This window comes from Python bivittatus, unplaced genomic scaffold (assembly GCF_059951505.1).
Source record: "Python bivittatus isolate LINGU-HERP-01145 unplaced genomic scaffold, Pbiv_v1 ctg000980_np1212, whole genome shotgun sequence".
Lineage (NCBI taxonomy): Eukaryota > Metazoa > Chordata > Lepidosauria > Squamata > Pythonidae > Python > Python bivittatus.
Genome location: NW_028277125.1, coordinates 6,354,958 through 6,368,842, shown reverse-complemented (window position 1 = coordinate 6,368,842; position 13,885 = coordinate 6,354,958). Strand labels below are relative to the sequence as shown.

At 46.4% G+C, this 13,885-nt stretch overlaps 2 protein-coding genes across 2 annotated transcripts in view; both read left to right on the top strand.

The window, feature by feature from the left end:
• Positions 1 to 2,920, top strand: part of ECE2 (endothelin converting enzyme 2) — a 59,332-nt gene extending 56,412 nt beyond the window's left edge. Inside the window, exon 19 of the mRNA XM_088131788.1 lies at positions 707 to 2,920. Coding sequence (XP_087987914.1) covers positions 707 to 883 — 177 coding nt within the window. The 3' untranslated portion in view covers positions 884 to 2,920. The remainder of the gene's footprint in view (positions 1 to 706) is intronic.
• Positions 2,921 to 6,064: 3,144 nt separating this feature from the next.
• Positions 6,065 to 13,666, top strand: LOC103051249 (mitochondrial ubiquitin ligase activator of nfkb 1-A-like). Its single transcript, XM_088132107.1, has 5 exons — positions 6,065 to 6,273; positions 9,049 to 9,176; positions 9,607 to 9,694; positions 11,344 to 11,464; positions 12,073 to 13,666. The coding sequence occupies exons 1-5, from the start codon at positions 6,249 to 6,251 to the stop codon at positions 12,785 to 12,787; spliced, it is 1,077 nt and encodes a 358-aa protein (XP_087988233.1). The 5' UTR covers positions 6,065 to 6,248; the 3' UTR covers positions 12,788 to 13,666.
• The last annotated feature ends 219 nt before the right edge of the window (positions 13,667 to 13,885 follow it).

Below are 13,885 nucleotides of genomic sequence, written 5' to 3'. Positions count from 1 at the left end.
AAGTGGTACTTATGACTGGTCCTTGAAGTTCTGACTGTCACAGCGCCCCTGTGGTCATGTGATCGTGATTCGGGCACTTGGCAACCGGTTTGCACTATGAGAGTTGCAGCGTCCCACAGCCATGTGATCCCATTTGCTACCTTCCCTGCTGGCTTCCCACAAGCAAAGTCAATGGGAAGATCGCAAGTTGCATTGTTAAGTCTCCCCTCGTAATCCATCTCCTGGCCTTCCTGCACTCACGTGCAGCCCGCGTTGAGCCTCCCCCAGTCTCCTCCAACTCATGCATAGCCTGCGCCAAATCTCCCAGGGCCTCCCCAGCTTCCCACACACCCCTGCGGCACTCCTGTGCTCCTTACCTGGGACTCCCACCACTTCCCGCTTAATGACCGGCGTGTCTTGGGGTTATGATGCAACCGGAACTTCTGGGATTGTCGTCACTAAGCAATGTGTCATGTGACATTGCGCTTTACGACCACATTGCTTAGTGACGGCAATCCCAGTCCCCCCTCATAACATGAGGTCTACCTGTATACCCTTATAAAGAGACAGAATATTATATATCTTTATCCCCAAGTCAACTTAGATGAAATTATGCTACTTCTGACCAAACAATCCCTGTGTTGCTTACATTCACTTTCAAGCATACAACTCAACTCATTTGACCTCCTCTGCAGAATAAATGCTAACCCTCTTCCTTCCAATGCAGGTTTGGTGTTCTGTGCGGACCCCAGAGAGCTCACATGAGGGCCTGATGACGGACCCCCACAGCCCTGACAAGTTCCGAGTCATCGGCACTCTCAGCAACTCCCGGGACTTTTTAGAGCACTTTGAATGTCCAATAGGCTCCTTCATGAATCCTGGGAAACACTGTGAGGTATGGTAGGGAAGGAAGGAAGGAAGGAAGGAAGGAAGGAAGGAAGGAAGGAAGGAAGGAAGGAAGGAAGGAAGGAAGGAAGGAAGGAAGGAAGGAAGGAAGGAAGGAAGGAAGGAAGGAAATAAGTTGCATCTCTGGCAGGTCCTGTACATACATCTGTCCAACTGTCCCATGCACAGTCCTGCTCACTTGGAAGCAGTTGGCAACCCTGCCTTGGTATCTTCAGTTGGTACGAGTTCTTCTCCTTTAGCACCAGGAGAAGGAGAAGCAGAACCTCTGCATCCCTGTCAAGGCTACGTTTCTTAGGTCAGGAAGGAACAAATGCACAGCTTCCCTTCTCTTAACTAAGCCCCTCACTTGCTTCTTCTGTGGGCTCTGCAGAGAATCTCCAACTCAGCTTCTTTGGCTTTTCTCCCATCTCCAGTGTACCCAGGGACCCTCCCCAATCCTTTGCAGTGCCCTGGTACCATCTTCCTTCTGCTTCTCTAGATCAGCTTTGCAGCTTGCTGTTTTGGGGATGGGTCTAGGAACCACACCAAGGAGTATGCCTTCATTCGTTGAATCACCAAGTTGGAAGGTGACCATCCTGATTCAGTTGGGAAATTTGAGCTACAGCTTCCTGGGTTTATGGAAACTACAGATACAGCAGGGAACCCTCCCCCTTGAAACATGACCCTCTAGCATGAATCTCAGAGAACCCTACTGGATCAGAGCAGAGCCCACCCAGTTGAATAGATTTGTTCCCAATACACCAGAAAGATACTTCTGAGAAGCCTACAAAGAGAACAGAGAGTGTAACCCACTCCTTAGTTGCTTGCAACATTTGGGGTAATCAGAGGTACCTTGCCTCTGAACCTGAAGGCATCATTTAGCTAATTGCCAGGGTTCAAATTTGTCCTTCATGCATTTGTCTTGTCTGTTTTATAAGCCATTTCAATTCATTGCTGTAAAATCTCCTGCATGGCTTATGGTTAGAGCAGGGTTTTTCAAATTGGGTTCTGCAAAAAATTGAAAGGGTATCTCAGGACTAAGGGAGAAAAAAAAAATCTGTCCAGAAAAGACTGAGAGGAAAAAAAAGTCCCTGGAAGGGACTAAGCCTCTTTTGGCGGAGAGGTTCTTTTTCCCATAGTCACTAAAGTAAAGTGCAGCATTTCTCAGTCTCAGCAACTTTGAAATGTGTGGACTTCAACTCCCAGAATTCCCCTGGCCAAGGGAATTCTGGGAGTTGAAGTACCAATAGAAGAGAATATGTGTAGCTCAGGGTTGACCTGTGGAGTCTTTGGGGTTCTCTGAGCTTGGTTGTTTTCTTGCAAACGTTTGCTGAGATTGAGAAACACTGGTAGAGAAGGAAGAATGGGGCTAGCCAGCTAACATGGGGGTTGCAGGATTTTTTTTTTTTTTTAACTGAACAGATTCTGTGGCTTGAAAAAGTTTGAAAACTCCTGGGTCAAAGTATAGCTAAGATTTGGATCGTTCCGCAAGAGTATTTATCCCTGGTGCCAGGGTGTAATAGAGTAAGGGGACGTGGCCTATATTTTTCCTACCAGCCAAGCATCCAAAGAAGAAACAAAGCTTTGGCACAGACTTTTCTCAGGCCTGCTTGTTTCGGATCGGGGGCAAAGTCATTCACGTTGCATAGCAAAGGGAGAGACCGTACACCTCCCGAAGCACAATCCCATCCAATCACTGTGGAAAGACAAGCTGCCTTTTACTGTTAGCATCACACCTCCCCAAGCGTCCTACCCCTTTTCCCTTCTCACGAAAAGGAGCTGGCCCCCTCTGCTGTTGGGCGTCCTGTGCAGACGCAGGTCACCCTGGTCCAAGCACACAGAACACCCCGCAAGGTGGTCTTTGGAGTCTGGCAGGAGAGGTGGAGTGAGAAATGAACTCGCTTCCGAAATGGTTTCATTTAACCCTTTTCCAAGCTCGTGATGAATTCCAAATTAGCTTGGCTGAGAAATTCCAAACTTGCTCCCATCTATTGAGCTTGGTGGAGATTAGTGCCTTGGGTTAGTGTGTATGTGTGTGTGTGTAATTGGGGGTGGGGGGGAAGGGACGCTGTTGGTGTATTTACTATTAAAAGCACTTTCCGCTTGACTATTTCAAAGTGGACTTCAAATCTGTGTGATGAAATAAAAAAGTGGAAAAATTGACTTGAGAGTGCAACCGCTGTTTCCTGCTTTCAGCCAACTAGGCAACAAATCAGGAGTGACTCTGGATTGGCAGTGTGGTAACAGGAGATCCAATTGTACATTTGTTCCTGGGAGATTTGTGGCAAATTGTCATTCAGACCTGCTGACATTCCTCTACCGGATCTGAGCAGTATCATTTTCGACTGCAAACACAGGCTCATATTACAGGATTCTTTCCATGAAAAAAAATGTTGGAAGGAAATCTTACCAAGTTTGTTTCTGAGACAGGAATAAAATACACGGGTGGTTGCTTAAAACAGAGGTAAAAGTTTATTTCCAAGAGCACAGCACACAGAATTGGATCTCGGAGGTGGCCACGAGTAAGAATTCCCAAAGAGCCCTTTAATATAGAGAAGATTGTGAAAGAACACCAGCCCTCTAGGACAGTGTTTCTCAACCTTGGCACCTTTAAGATGTGTGGACTTCAACTCCCAGAATCCCCCCACTGCTCTAGGAACTCTAAGTTCTTAGCCAGAGTTCCAAGAGGGGGCGCTCTGAGGCCAGGCACCCCACTGAGCTGTGGTTTCCCTCTAATCAGGCACCCTGTGTTTGCCTATCTAGCACTGCCTGACTGGTGTCGAACTGAGGTATTTGCCTGTCTAAACGCTGCTTGATTGAGATGCAGATCTCTCTGGGGAAGAGATTTTTTGCCGTTGGATTAAGGAGATCTTTTCGGCTAGGTTCCAGGCACTTTGACTCTTCCTGCTACGTTTTAATCTTTTGGGTGAACCCCTTCTAATGGTAAATTTTAACCGCTTACCTGGATTGAAGATTGAATGGCAAGGTGAGACAAGCAGGATGGTTTGATTTCCTGCTTGCACGGGGGAATTCTTCTCGCAAAAAGAAGAGAACAAAACTTGAGATGTAAGAAGTAAAGTGTCAAGGGAAACAGTTCTCCTTTCGGATTCTTCTGATACCTAAGTGTTCTGTGAGCAGAGATCCCCCCCCCACCGCTCCACTGCAGCTCAGTCCAGAAATTGAGTGAATCATCGCAATAATGAAAAGCAGATATTTCCTTAAGCGGCCCCGTGGAAATCATTATCTCTCTTTACAAAGTGACCCATTGGTTATGTGGAAGGACAGACTATCTGCTCTCAGAGTAAGGTAGATAATAGTGATAAAGGCCATGCTTGGTGTGCAAAAAGTTTAAATTCTGGCCATTCCAGTTATGAACCTTTGAATGAGACAACCTCATTTCAGTCCTGTGCTTTCATAAATGCGACCACACCATCCCGTTCCTTTCAAAGCTTATTCCAGTTCAAACTCTACAAATATAGCTTCGGCTAAGATTTGATGGATTACAAAATACAGTGAACAGGTTACGGAGAAGATCTTTGTTCTCTCCTCAATTGCAAACAATGACATGGCTCAGCAAGCTATTGGACTCTGACCCCTTACTAGTCTCTTGAGAGAAACACCTCGAAGTGGAATGAACAAGTGCCTTTAGCAAGGTTGCAGCACAGTTCTTTAATAGGATCTTGGCAGTAGCATCAGGGCCCAAACTGCACTGCAGAGTCCCCAGACCTCTAGCATGGAGCTATTATTTCCCTGAGGATCTTTGTGACGGGGGATTCCAAAGAACCAAGCTGGTTTCATATTGTAATTTACATTTTCATCCTAGAAGCCTCCAAATCTTCAAGATGATACAACTCATGAATTTGTGTAAATACTCCTTAAAATCAGGAGAAGATAATCCTGGTATTTTTCAAGGAGCAGTTCAGTAGTCATTTGCTATTTACTTTTCCTCTGGTGGTGGTGGTGTTTTACATCCTAGTCTAGCTGACGGCCCTAGAATTTTCTGGTGATCTCTTACCCAAGTGCTAATCAACTCTGTCCAGTCCTGTTTAGCTTTTTTCAAGACCATCCAAGGCCAGTTAAGTGCTGCCACTGAGTTGGGCTGCAAGTGCTATAAGCTCCAGTCAACACAGCCAAGAATCGGCGATTACAGGAGTTACAAACTGATCTAAATACGTTGTGCAAACAATCAATATGAGGTTAACATGTAAATTCTAACCTGGCGTTGCTTTCAGCAGAAGAATTTATCTTCTTTGCTGACTTAATTATCAGCATCCCAAGCCTTTTAGAAAATAAAATATTCAAGTCATGTCATATTACTTATTGACTGCATTTGCACGACGTGTTTAAAAGGGTTACTGAATTAACCTATTTTCTGGGCTCACCTAATATTCTAAATCAAACCAATCAGACGGAATGAGTTCACACAACACACCAACCCCCCCAAATAAAACAAGGGTAATGCCAACCAAACCCAGTCTATTTCTACCAGGAGCATCCAATTGCTAGGCCTCTTTAATTTATCTGGTTAAGAATGTCGTGAGAACGCTGCTACCCCTTTGCTTACACAATTTACTAGCTGTCTTTCCACTAGAGATAGTATAATAAAAAGCAGGGTCTGTTTGTATCAGCAGTCACTGATATAAAAAACACACAAGCACAAGCTGGTTAGATCGGTGGCACATGTTCAACATGGCGAGCTTGGTGAGTTTAGCTGTATGTGGTTGTGTACATGCTTAGCATGTTGTGTGAACTCAGTCTATTAGGTTTCTCTACTGTTCAGTGTATTGTGCATTCGGTGTATTGTGCAAACTCAGAAAATAGGTTAATTCAGGAACCACGTGGGGTAAACACAGTACAGCTCTATTTATTCGCTGGACTGTTTTTCTGCCTTTCATTCAAGAGCCCAAGATAACTGCGGCGGTAGCTCTAAAACAAAAGGAGCTTTAAAAAAAACCCCACAGAACACAACAGCCCATTCACCAAACATTCAACGCACTTCCGAGCTGAGCAACAGCCCACGTGACTCCTTCAACAGCCGGATATTGAGAGCCCGCCCATAGGCCCGATGGGATTCGTAGTTTTTAAGTCGGGTAAGTGTTCCTGGCCGCAGCCATGCATCACGAGATTGAGAGTACATTCTCGCGAGAACCGGAGAGTGTTTCCGTCGCACTCGCCTCTTGGGAAGAAGGCATGCCGGGAGTTGTGGTTTTAAAAACAAGAAGACGTGGAGAAGCCCAGCTGGCTTAACGGGTTTGGGAACTTCGTTTCCTATAAGCCCTTGCGGTGATCGTGGTCGGCCGGCAAGGCTCCGGTAGCTGCTGTTACGTTCGAGAGGGAAGGAGGAATCAGGTCCGGATCGGGAGGAGCTTTGCTTTGGGAAATGAATGCCCGTTAGTACCCCTTCTCCAGGTAAACTTGAGCCTTGTAGCAGCCTAGTTCGTGGGCTTCCCGCCTCTGAAAGGCTTTAAAACAAAGGTGCTTCTGAGTACATGCAAAGTGTGCTGAGGGACTGGAGGCTTCAGGGAGACGCAGGGATCTTTCCCCAAGCTTTTAATTGCTCGTTGATTTTAAATACACTGATTTCACTGGCGTTATTGTATTTATTTTTTTTCCTTATCGCTTTGTTGTTCTGACCTGCCTTGTGTGATTCTGTCAGCAGGAGGGGGGGGGGTTAATAATTTAATAGTAAATGCATATTGCAGGAAATATTTTTAGAAAAACGCCTTAAATTGTGCCCCAGCTGTGATCTTTGGCCAGAGACCCAAATTTCAGAATAGAGGGGGAGCTTCAGGATACACATTTGCTGTTTGTCAGACCCAGTAAAATACCCACATGCAAAGAAGCCAGTCAGGTCGCTTTTATTAAGGCTATTGTTACACACGCTGCTCCCAGGTTCCGCTTCTGGTCACTCACTCACACACTCACAGCCTGTTGAGGCACGTGGATCTTGTCAGCCCCCCTTGCTTTCTACCTGGGTTTTCCAGAGAGGTGCGGCTGGAGCAGACAGACACACAGCCCTGGTCAACAGCCGGGAAATAATGAGGGACACACGCAAATAACTTCCAACTGAACACTGAGGCACAAGAGGTTCTTTGTCATACACGGAGACCCAGTGAATTTAAAATAACGGCAAAACTTTACTGGTTGCAAGGTACATTTGCTCATACACACACACGTGCACTCATCCACACTTATCCACATCCTTCCCAACTAGGCTGCCAGGCACTAGCTAGAGGGACGGAAGCTGCCAAGTCTGGATCCAAAGGTGACTCAGAGTGGGCGGGCTTTGGGACTCCTTTTATCCCCAAAAGTCCTTGCTGGGTTGATTTACAAGTTGATGGGATTGGGGTGAGGGTTTCCATGTGCTCAGGCCCAACTTCCTTTTTCTGGTTCAGGTCCCTTGTTTTTTCCTTAACAACTTGCTTCCTTCTTATCTACCTCCCTGAAGGGATCTCATAGATAAGTTTCCTGGCTTTTGTCCTCTCTGCTTACATGCCTGCTTCATCTTTAGGTTATGGCAGCTTCAGCCTAGTCTCACACTATCCTGATTAAAGAAACTTCTCTGAACTCTTATTTTCCTGTTACGGACAGAGCGAGATGTACAGGCGATATGCGTTGGGAGGGACTGGGGGAAGAACCCCAAAGAAAGGAACCTAAATGTCATACCCTTGTGAATAAAAATGTTATATCATTGCAGAACACTGCGAGATCAAAAATATTTTTCATGGACAGCCGAAAACCGCCTAGAAAGGCAAAATAACCATCTCTGAATTTAGAGAGGGGACATTTTCAAACCCAGATGTCAGCTGGGATGAGTTGCAAGTCAAGCGTCAGAAAGGAGACATCATAAAAGCTTGTAGAACAGTGTTTCTCAACCTCATCAACTTTAAGCTGTGCGGACTTCAACTCCCAGCATTCTGGCTGGGGAATGCTGGGAGTTGAAGTCTGCACAGCTTAAAGTTGATGAGGTTGAGAAACACTGTTGTAGAATATGGGGAGTCAGTCAGAAACAGAAGGGGCTATTATCCAGAAGTACCTTCCAAATCCATTGTACAAAGATGTACAACATTTTTAGTTCCTCAGGCCCGTTTAGCTTGTTAAATGGAAACTAGATGGAAAAGGTACATTACTCTTAAAGAAGGAGAAGCAGATATACTTCTTTTTTTCCCCCCCTGAGAGTTAAAAGCAGCATAGACAGAAGTCCCTTCATTTTATCCCTGCACAGCAACCTTTGAATAGGGTTCACTAAAGATAACGACCAGCCTAAAGTCATCTACTGAGCTCCAGGGTCCAGTGGAGACTTGAACCGATGTCTTCCAAGCCTAATACCTGAACCACTGTCTCTGCTGGCTCTCTGGTTTTATGGACAGAGACTCAGCCTGACTTCTTGTCCCAGAAGCAAAGCCTATGCTGTGCATTGTCCTTCTCACATTATTCTCTGGGCCCCAGGGTTGGCTATGTTAGGCCTAACTGAATGGAGAGGGGAGGAGTAGAACTTAGCCCTCAAGATTGCTGGTCCTTTATTCTGGGCCAGAAATTCCTCAGTCCTTCAGACATTCTGAATTGATTTAGTTTCAGATCTCACGGAGTCCATGGTTATGATTCAAGATTTTAAGATAAAGGTATCAAAAGGTCCAGCGCCGCTCAGCTGCTCCAAAACATGGCCTTGAGACTTCCTGTCCCTCAGCGGAACATTTGGTTTGTGAACCAAACACGGAGTGGTGATGCAGTGGGGTTTATCTGAATTAATATTTTTATTATTATAATGAATTTTTATTTTAATTGTTGTACGTCGCCCAGAGTCGCTTTGCAAAGTGGACAGCTATATAAATGTGATGTATAAATAAATAAATAATATTCCGAGTTGTTTTTTAGAACTTGATAATATCAGGCTGGCTGTTTCAGCAGACTAGCCTTTTTTATGCCTTTCCTAAAGGTCTTTAAGCTGAAGAAGGGCTACCAAACAAAACAGACTCCAGGCAACAAATTGAGCTCTATGGAAAAGCAATCTGGACCTGCCTGGCTGCTTGTTAAGACTTGGTAGGCTAATGTCTTGGTCCTGGGCATGTTCCAGCATCAACACCTCTTGTGCTGTGACTGTTCTTCAAAGTCCTCAAAGATCCTAATAGTCTTTGAGGTGTTTTACTGAATTCCTGGTTTTTTTTCTTCTTGTTTTTCTTCCAGCCACAGCTTCAATGGATGCTTTGCCCTTTACACTAGGGGAACTGCTCTGTTTAGGGTCAAGCTTGGCCTTCTCTGGCCTCTTTTATTACCTGCACAGGAAGAAGGCCAAGGTGGTGACCAAAATCCAGGTGTGACATTTCTTTATTGATTTATTTAAAGCACTGTTTTTCAGACTTAGCAACTTTAAGATGTGTGGACCTCAACTCCCAGAATTCCCCAGCTACATACACCCTTCATGCTATGTCTACAGATGGGAGAGGGGGGTTATCTGTTGAGCTTGACTGCTGTTAATTCAGGTCAGACAAAACAAAACCACTTCATGTAGTGTGCAATTCTAGATCATTACCCCAAGACTGGGGCAGTTGCTGCCTGCTAAACAAGGTGGGTGCTTCATCTGATATGCAATAGCAGCACTTAAGTCCTTATGAGACAGTGAATTGGGAGTTTCCTTGGTAAATGTGTGAATGAGCAAATATTTGAGATTCCAAGTCACCTTCACTCTGTGCTAGTTCTGGTATTGCCTCTTCTGTGTACATCTTTTTTCACATTCTTGCACAGGAGGCTCCGAAGCTCCAAATAAGTGCAAGTCTTCCCAGCGTTCTGGCCGCCGCAGGTAGTGACTGCCTCCCCTACGTTGTCATTGAAGGTAAGAATTCAGCAAGAAAGTTTGCCAAGATTTGAACATGGAAACCAGCATGCCAACTCCTTGGCCCCTTCCCTTTGTGTTTATCATAGTGAATTCAGCACCAGTTATCCTTGCCAAATGTCCACCAGGGAATCAACAAATATGTGCCATAGGAAAGTAATACAAGTTTTTAAATAGCTCAGTGGCTTGTTGCGGGCCAGAACTGCTTCCTTGGTGACCAACAGGCAAACATGTAACTGAAAAGAAGATTGAGTCATAAGCTTACCATACATCTGCCCTGAAGCTGGGGAGATCAGCAGACACTTTTTTCCCCTTCTTCTCTGTCTTTGTTTCATTTTTGGCTTCAGAGCTGTTAGGAGTCAAAATGTAAGGCAGTTTTGACATGGTAGAAGTTGAACTGTAAAGCACCTGGAGATGGCTTGTCAAGATCTTCAGAAGGAATTCATTACATCTATAGAGTGGTGGAGAGTGCTTTTTTTTCCCCCCTTACCCTCTCCCCAGTAAACCTCTCATCTAAATCTGAAATGAATTGACTCTCAGTTTGAATGGCAGTGCATTCCCCAAAATGTGAAAATGTTACCCTTCTCTACTGAACTTTGGATACACGCAATTCGGTATACCAATGCAGTTTGGCATGTATTGCTCTGTATTCATACATCTGCCTTTTCTTTTGAAAGTTCCCAAATGTAGAATGCTAGTGCTAAGTTCTTGATCACACAGAATTGGACTTTTCTCCATGCCAATGTGTGGAGGGAGTGAGCACATATATTCAGTCCACAGTTTGAAATCAGGTGTAGCAGAGCCTTTTATCAAATAAAAACTTTTTTTAAGCTATAGATCCTATATGGTAAATCCAGAGTTCTTAATACTACAGGAAAGCCCAATTTTTGGTATATTTTTTATTTGCTTGCTTGCTTGACTGGAGTTATATGCCACTCCAGTCTTAACTGATTCTGAGCGACATACATACCCAATACAGTAATAAGGTTAAAACAATATGGATATTTATTTATATTTAAAAATTCTCACTGCAGAGCAACTCTGGGTGGTTTACATGTACAGATATACATAATCAAAATACTCCGGGCACCGCTAAACAATTAAACCCATATAAGCACTTCCTTTCTAGGAGGGATCAGAATCAAACACATCCAATCCCCAAAGGTTTGCTGAAGAAGCCAGGTCTTAATCCCTTTTCGAAAACTGAAGCATTGGAGCTGATCTGATCTCTGGGGGAAGACTATTTCAGAGAAAAGGACAGTGACTGGGAATTTAACAGTGCTTTCCTGTCTTTAAACCTTATTTCTCTTCCCAACCTCATATTAGCAACCTTTTCAACATTAAACTATAACTGTAGAACCTGCTCAAAATGTGCCAGCCTGCGTCCCTTCCATAATGTTTCACTTCTTGTGGTTTCTGAAAGGTGGAAGGGGATAGCTATTCTGCTTTTCCACCTGTTCTCAAGAAATCCACCCTCTTTCTAGAATTATGCAAACGTTTGGGACTCGAGATGGGTGGTTCTAAGCTCCCTGAAAGGATTCTGGGGCCATTTCAGTCTAATCAAGGACTTTCTGGGCTTGAAACAGCCCATTTTCAAGCCACAAGACTTGCCAATTGGAACTCCCTTTTGCATGCCTGTCCCTCTTCAGGAGTGGTCCAGCCAGTCGGGTCAGCTCTGACCAGCCCATACCACAAGGAGCTGCAGGGAGTGATTGAGAGACTGGTCCTGAAGGAGCATCGTTTGATCTGGAACAGCCTGGCCCGAAGCTGGTAAGCAAGAGGCCTTGGAGAAGAAACATGGGGGTTGAGGAAGTAGACAGTATCCTTGGTTGCTCACATTTATTTGCCCAGTGTAGACAAGGGGGTGGGCTTTTTAATGCCAAGAAGACCCAAGCCTAGCATTTGCTGGCCAGGTTTCATCTGTGGCCTGCGATAAATTCTGACATGGTTAATGTTTCCTATTTCATGTCATCCCAAAGTCGAGGGTAAAGGTGGGAACCTGCAGGTCTAGGAGCGCAAGCAGCCATTGACCTGACTGCAAAGATCAACAAAAGTTTTGGCAGGTGGGTGGGATACATTAGAAAGACATAAGGGGGGGGGAAGCAGAAAGAAGGAAAGGATGGCTCCACTTGGTCTTCACTCTGCAGGAGATGATCAGGAAGTCTGCAAAACACAACAGTGTGCCCTCGGTCAAGGAATAAGCTGCATGGGAAAGTGGGGTATCGGTCCCCTGTCCATAATGCATTCCCCTAGCGGGTGTTCAGCCTCGCGTTCCTGATGCAACTGGACAAATGGGGGTAAATCTGGACTCACGATCAGTAGACCCTCACTAGGGCTTTGCTGCGGCCTCCCCTCCGATGGCTTTACTCTCGTTGCAGGACCGACAGTGAGCGGGTGGTGCTGGAGCAGCTGCACACCGTCCCCTTTGTCCTGGCCTCCCCCACCGACAAAACTGCGGGGTGGGTGAGTGTGGAATTGCCCCTTCAGGCAGTTGATCTGCCCCTGGAGACCGTCTACGAGCGCTTCCAGCAGACCTCCCATGGCTTCAAAGACCTGCTCAGCCACTACCTGAGCGGGGAGAAGCCCAAGGGCTTCCTCGAGACAGAAGAGATGCTTTTGGTTGGCAGCAGCCTGACCGGCATTGGCGAGCTGGCCCTGCGCCCGGATGGCACCCTCTGTCTGCAGCCCCCTTCGGACGGTGCGGGCTATTTCCTGTGCCTGGAGGATTGGCAGACCCTGCTGGCTGGGCTGCAGTCGAGCAGCAGCTTCTGGAAATGGGCGGCCTTGCTGTGCGGCCTCGCGGCTTTGGCCGTTGTCCTGCGTGCCCTCTGCCGAGCCCACCAGAATCGCCGGGTGAACCGGGAGCGGGAGGCCCAGCGACGGGAATTTGAAGACTTTTTGCGTCATCAGAACGATGACGAAGAGTTGCCCCCAAATGCTTGCGTTGTCTGCTTGACCAGCCCACGCGAGTGCGTCTTGCTGCCCTGTGGCCACATCTGCTTGTGCTTTCACTGTTTCCAGGCCTTGCCCAACCCCTCCTGTCCCATCTGCCGGGGCCCCATAGACCGTGTGGTTCCGCTCTATCAGGCCTAGTGAGGTGGCCTCGTAGGCTTTCAGATGCCCCCGAGGCACCACTAGTGCAAGAAACAAGGACCCCCTTCGCTAGCTATACTAGAAACAAGCGTCCCAATTGTGGGTGCAGGGACGTCTGATCCCTGGAGGCATGTGATCTCAGAGGACCCTCTCTTCAACCTCTGCACGGCCCCCAAATCCTCACTATTGGGGAGCGTGTCCAGAGTTGGTATCTCAGCAAAGGCTGCCTTGACTGTCCTTCCAGCTTTGCTATGCTAGAAGAGATACTGAGGAATCTTCCTGTGCTCTCCTGTAGTGCTGGGACTGCCGCTCCCAGGATTCTTGGGCAGGCTCAGGGATTCTGGGAATTACAATCCAAACACATCTGGAGAGCACAGGGTTGGGAAAGGCTGAATTCCATCTATTGTACGGGAGTCACTAGGTTCCCAAGCCTTGGTAGGCAAACTTAAAGCAATAATCACTGAGAGTAGGAGGATCCTGCTGAAACGGTAGCAGGTGGGATTTTTTTTTACTGGAACTTGGGTAGCACTAATCGACAAACCGGGCCGGGCGGCCCTTGCTTCAGGATTTGAGCTCAAGGCACAGGAATACAGGACATAAATACCAACCCAGTTTTGGGTTCCCATTGGAAATGGCTGCATTTAGTTTCATCACAGTATCTTTTAGCCCTTGTCCAGTTCTGCAATATTTCTAGTGACCTGCTTGTTTTAAATGGGGGGGGGGGTGAAGCTACAAGTTCCATGCCAACTATGAGCTTAGACTTCATCTTGGCACAAATCTGGCGGTGTAGAGCTACCTACCTTAACTTAGGGACTAGAGCAGGGTTTCTCAACCTTGGCAACTTTAAGATGTGTGGACTTCAACTCCCAGAATTCCCCAGCCACCATGGCTGGCTGGGGAATTCTAGGAGTTGAAGTCCACACATCTTAAAGTTGCTAAGGTTGAGAAACCCTGGACTACAGTTTTAATCAGCATGCAGGTGGGCCTTTGCAGGAGCTGAGATGGGGTTGGGCCAAGCCATCTTGGTGCCACAGACATTTCTAGCTGATACAGGCTAATTCAGCCTGGAGGACTAAGCCCTCCACTTTGCCAAAACAG

What these genes read in the sequence shown, in the direction of transcription:
- LOC103051249 (XM_088132107.1), top strand. Translation starts at nt 6,249, where the DNA reads ATGCCCGTTAGTACCCCTTCTCCAG. An exon ending in CGTTAGTACCCCTTCTCCAG is followed by an intron (nt 6,274 to 9,048) that starts GTAAACTTGAGC and finishes TTTTTCTTCCAG; the next exon opens with CCACAGCTTCAATGGATGCT. An exon ending in AACAGCCTGGCCCGAAGCTG is followed by an intron (nt 11,465 to 12,072) that starts GTAAGCAAGAGG and finishes CTCTCGTTGCAG; the next exon opens with GACCGACAGTGAGCGGGTGG.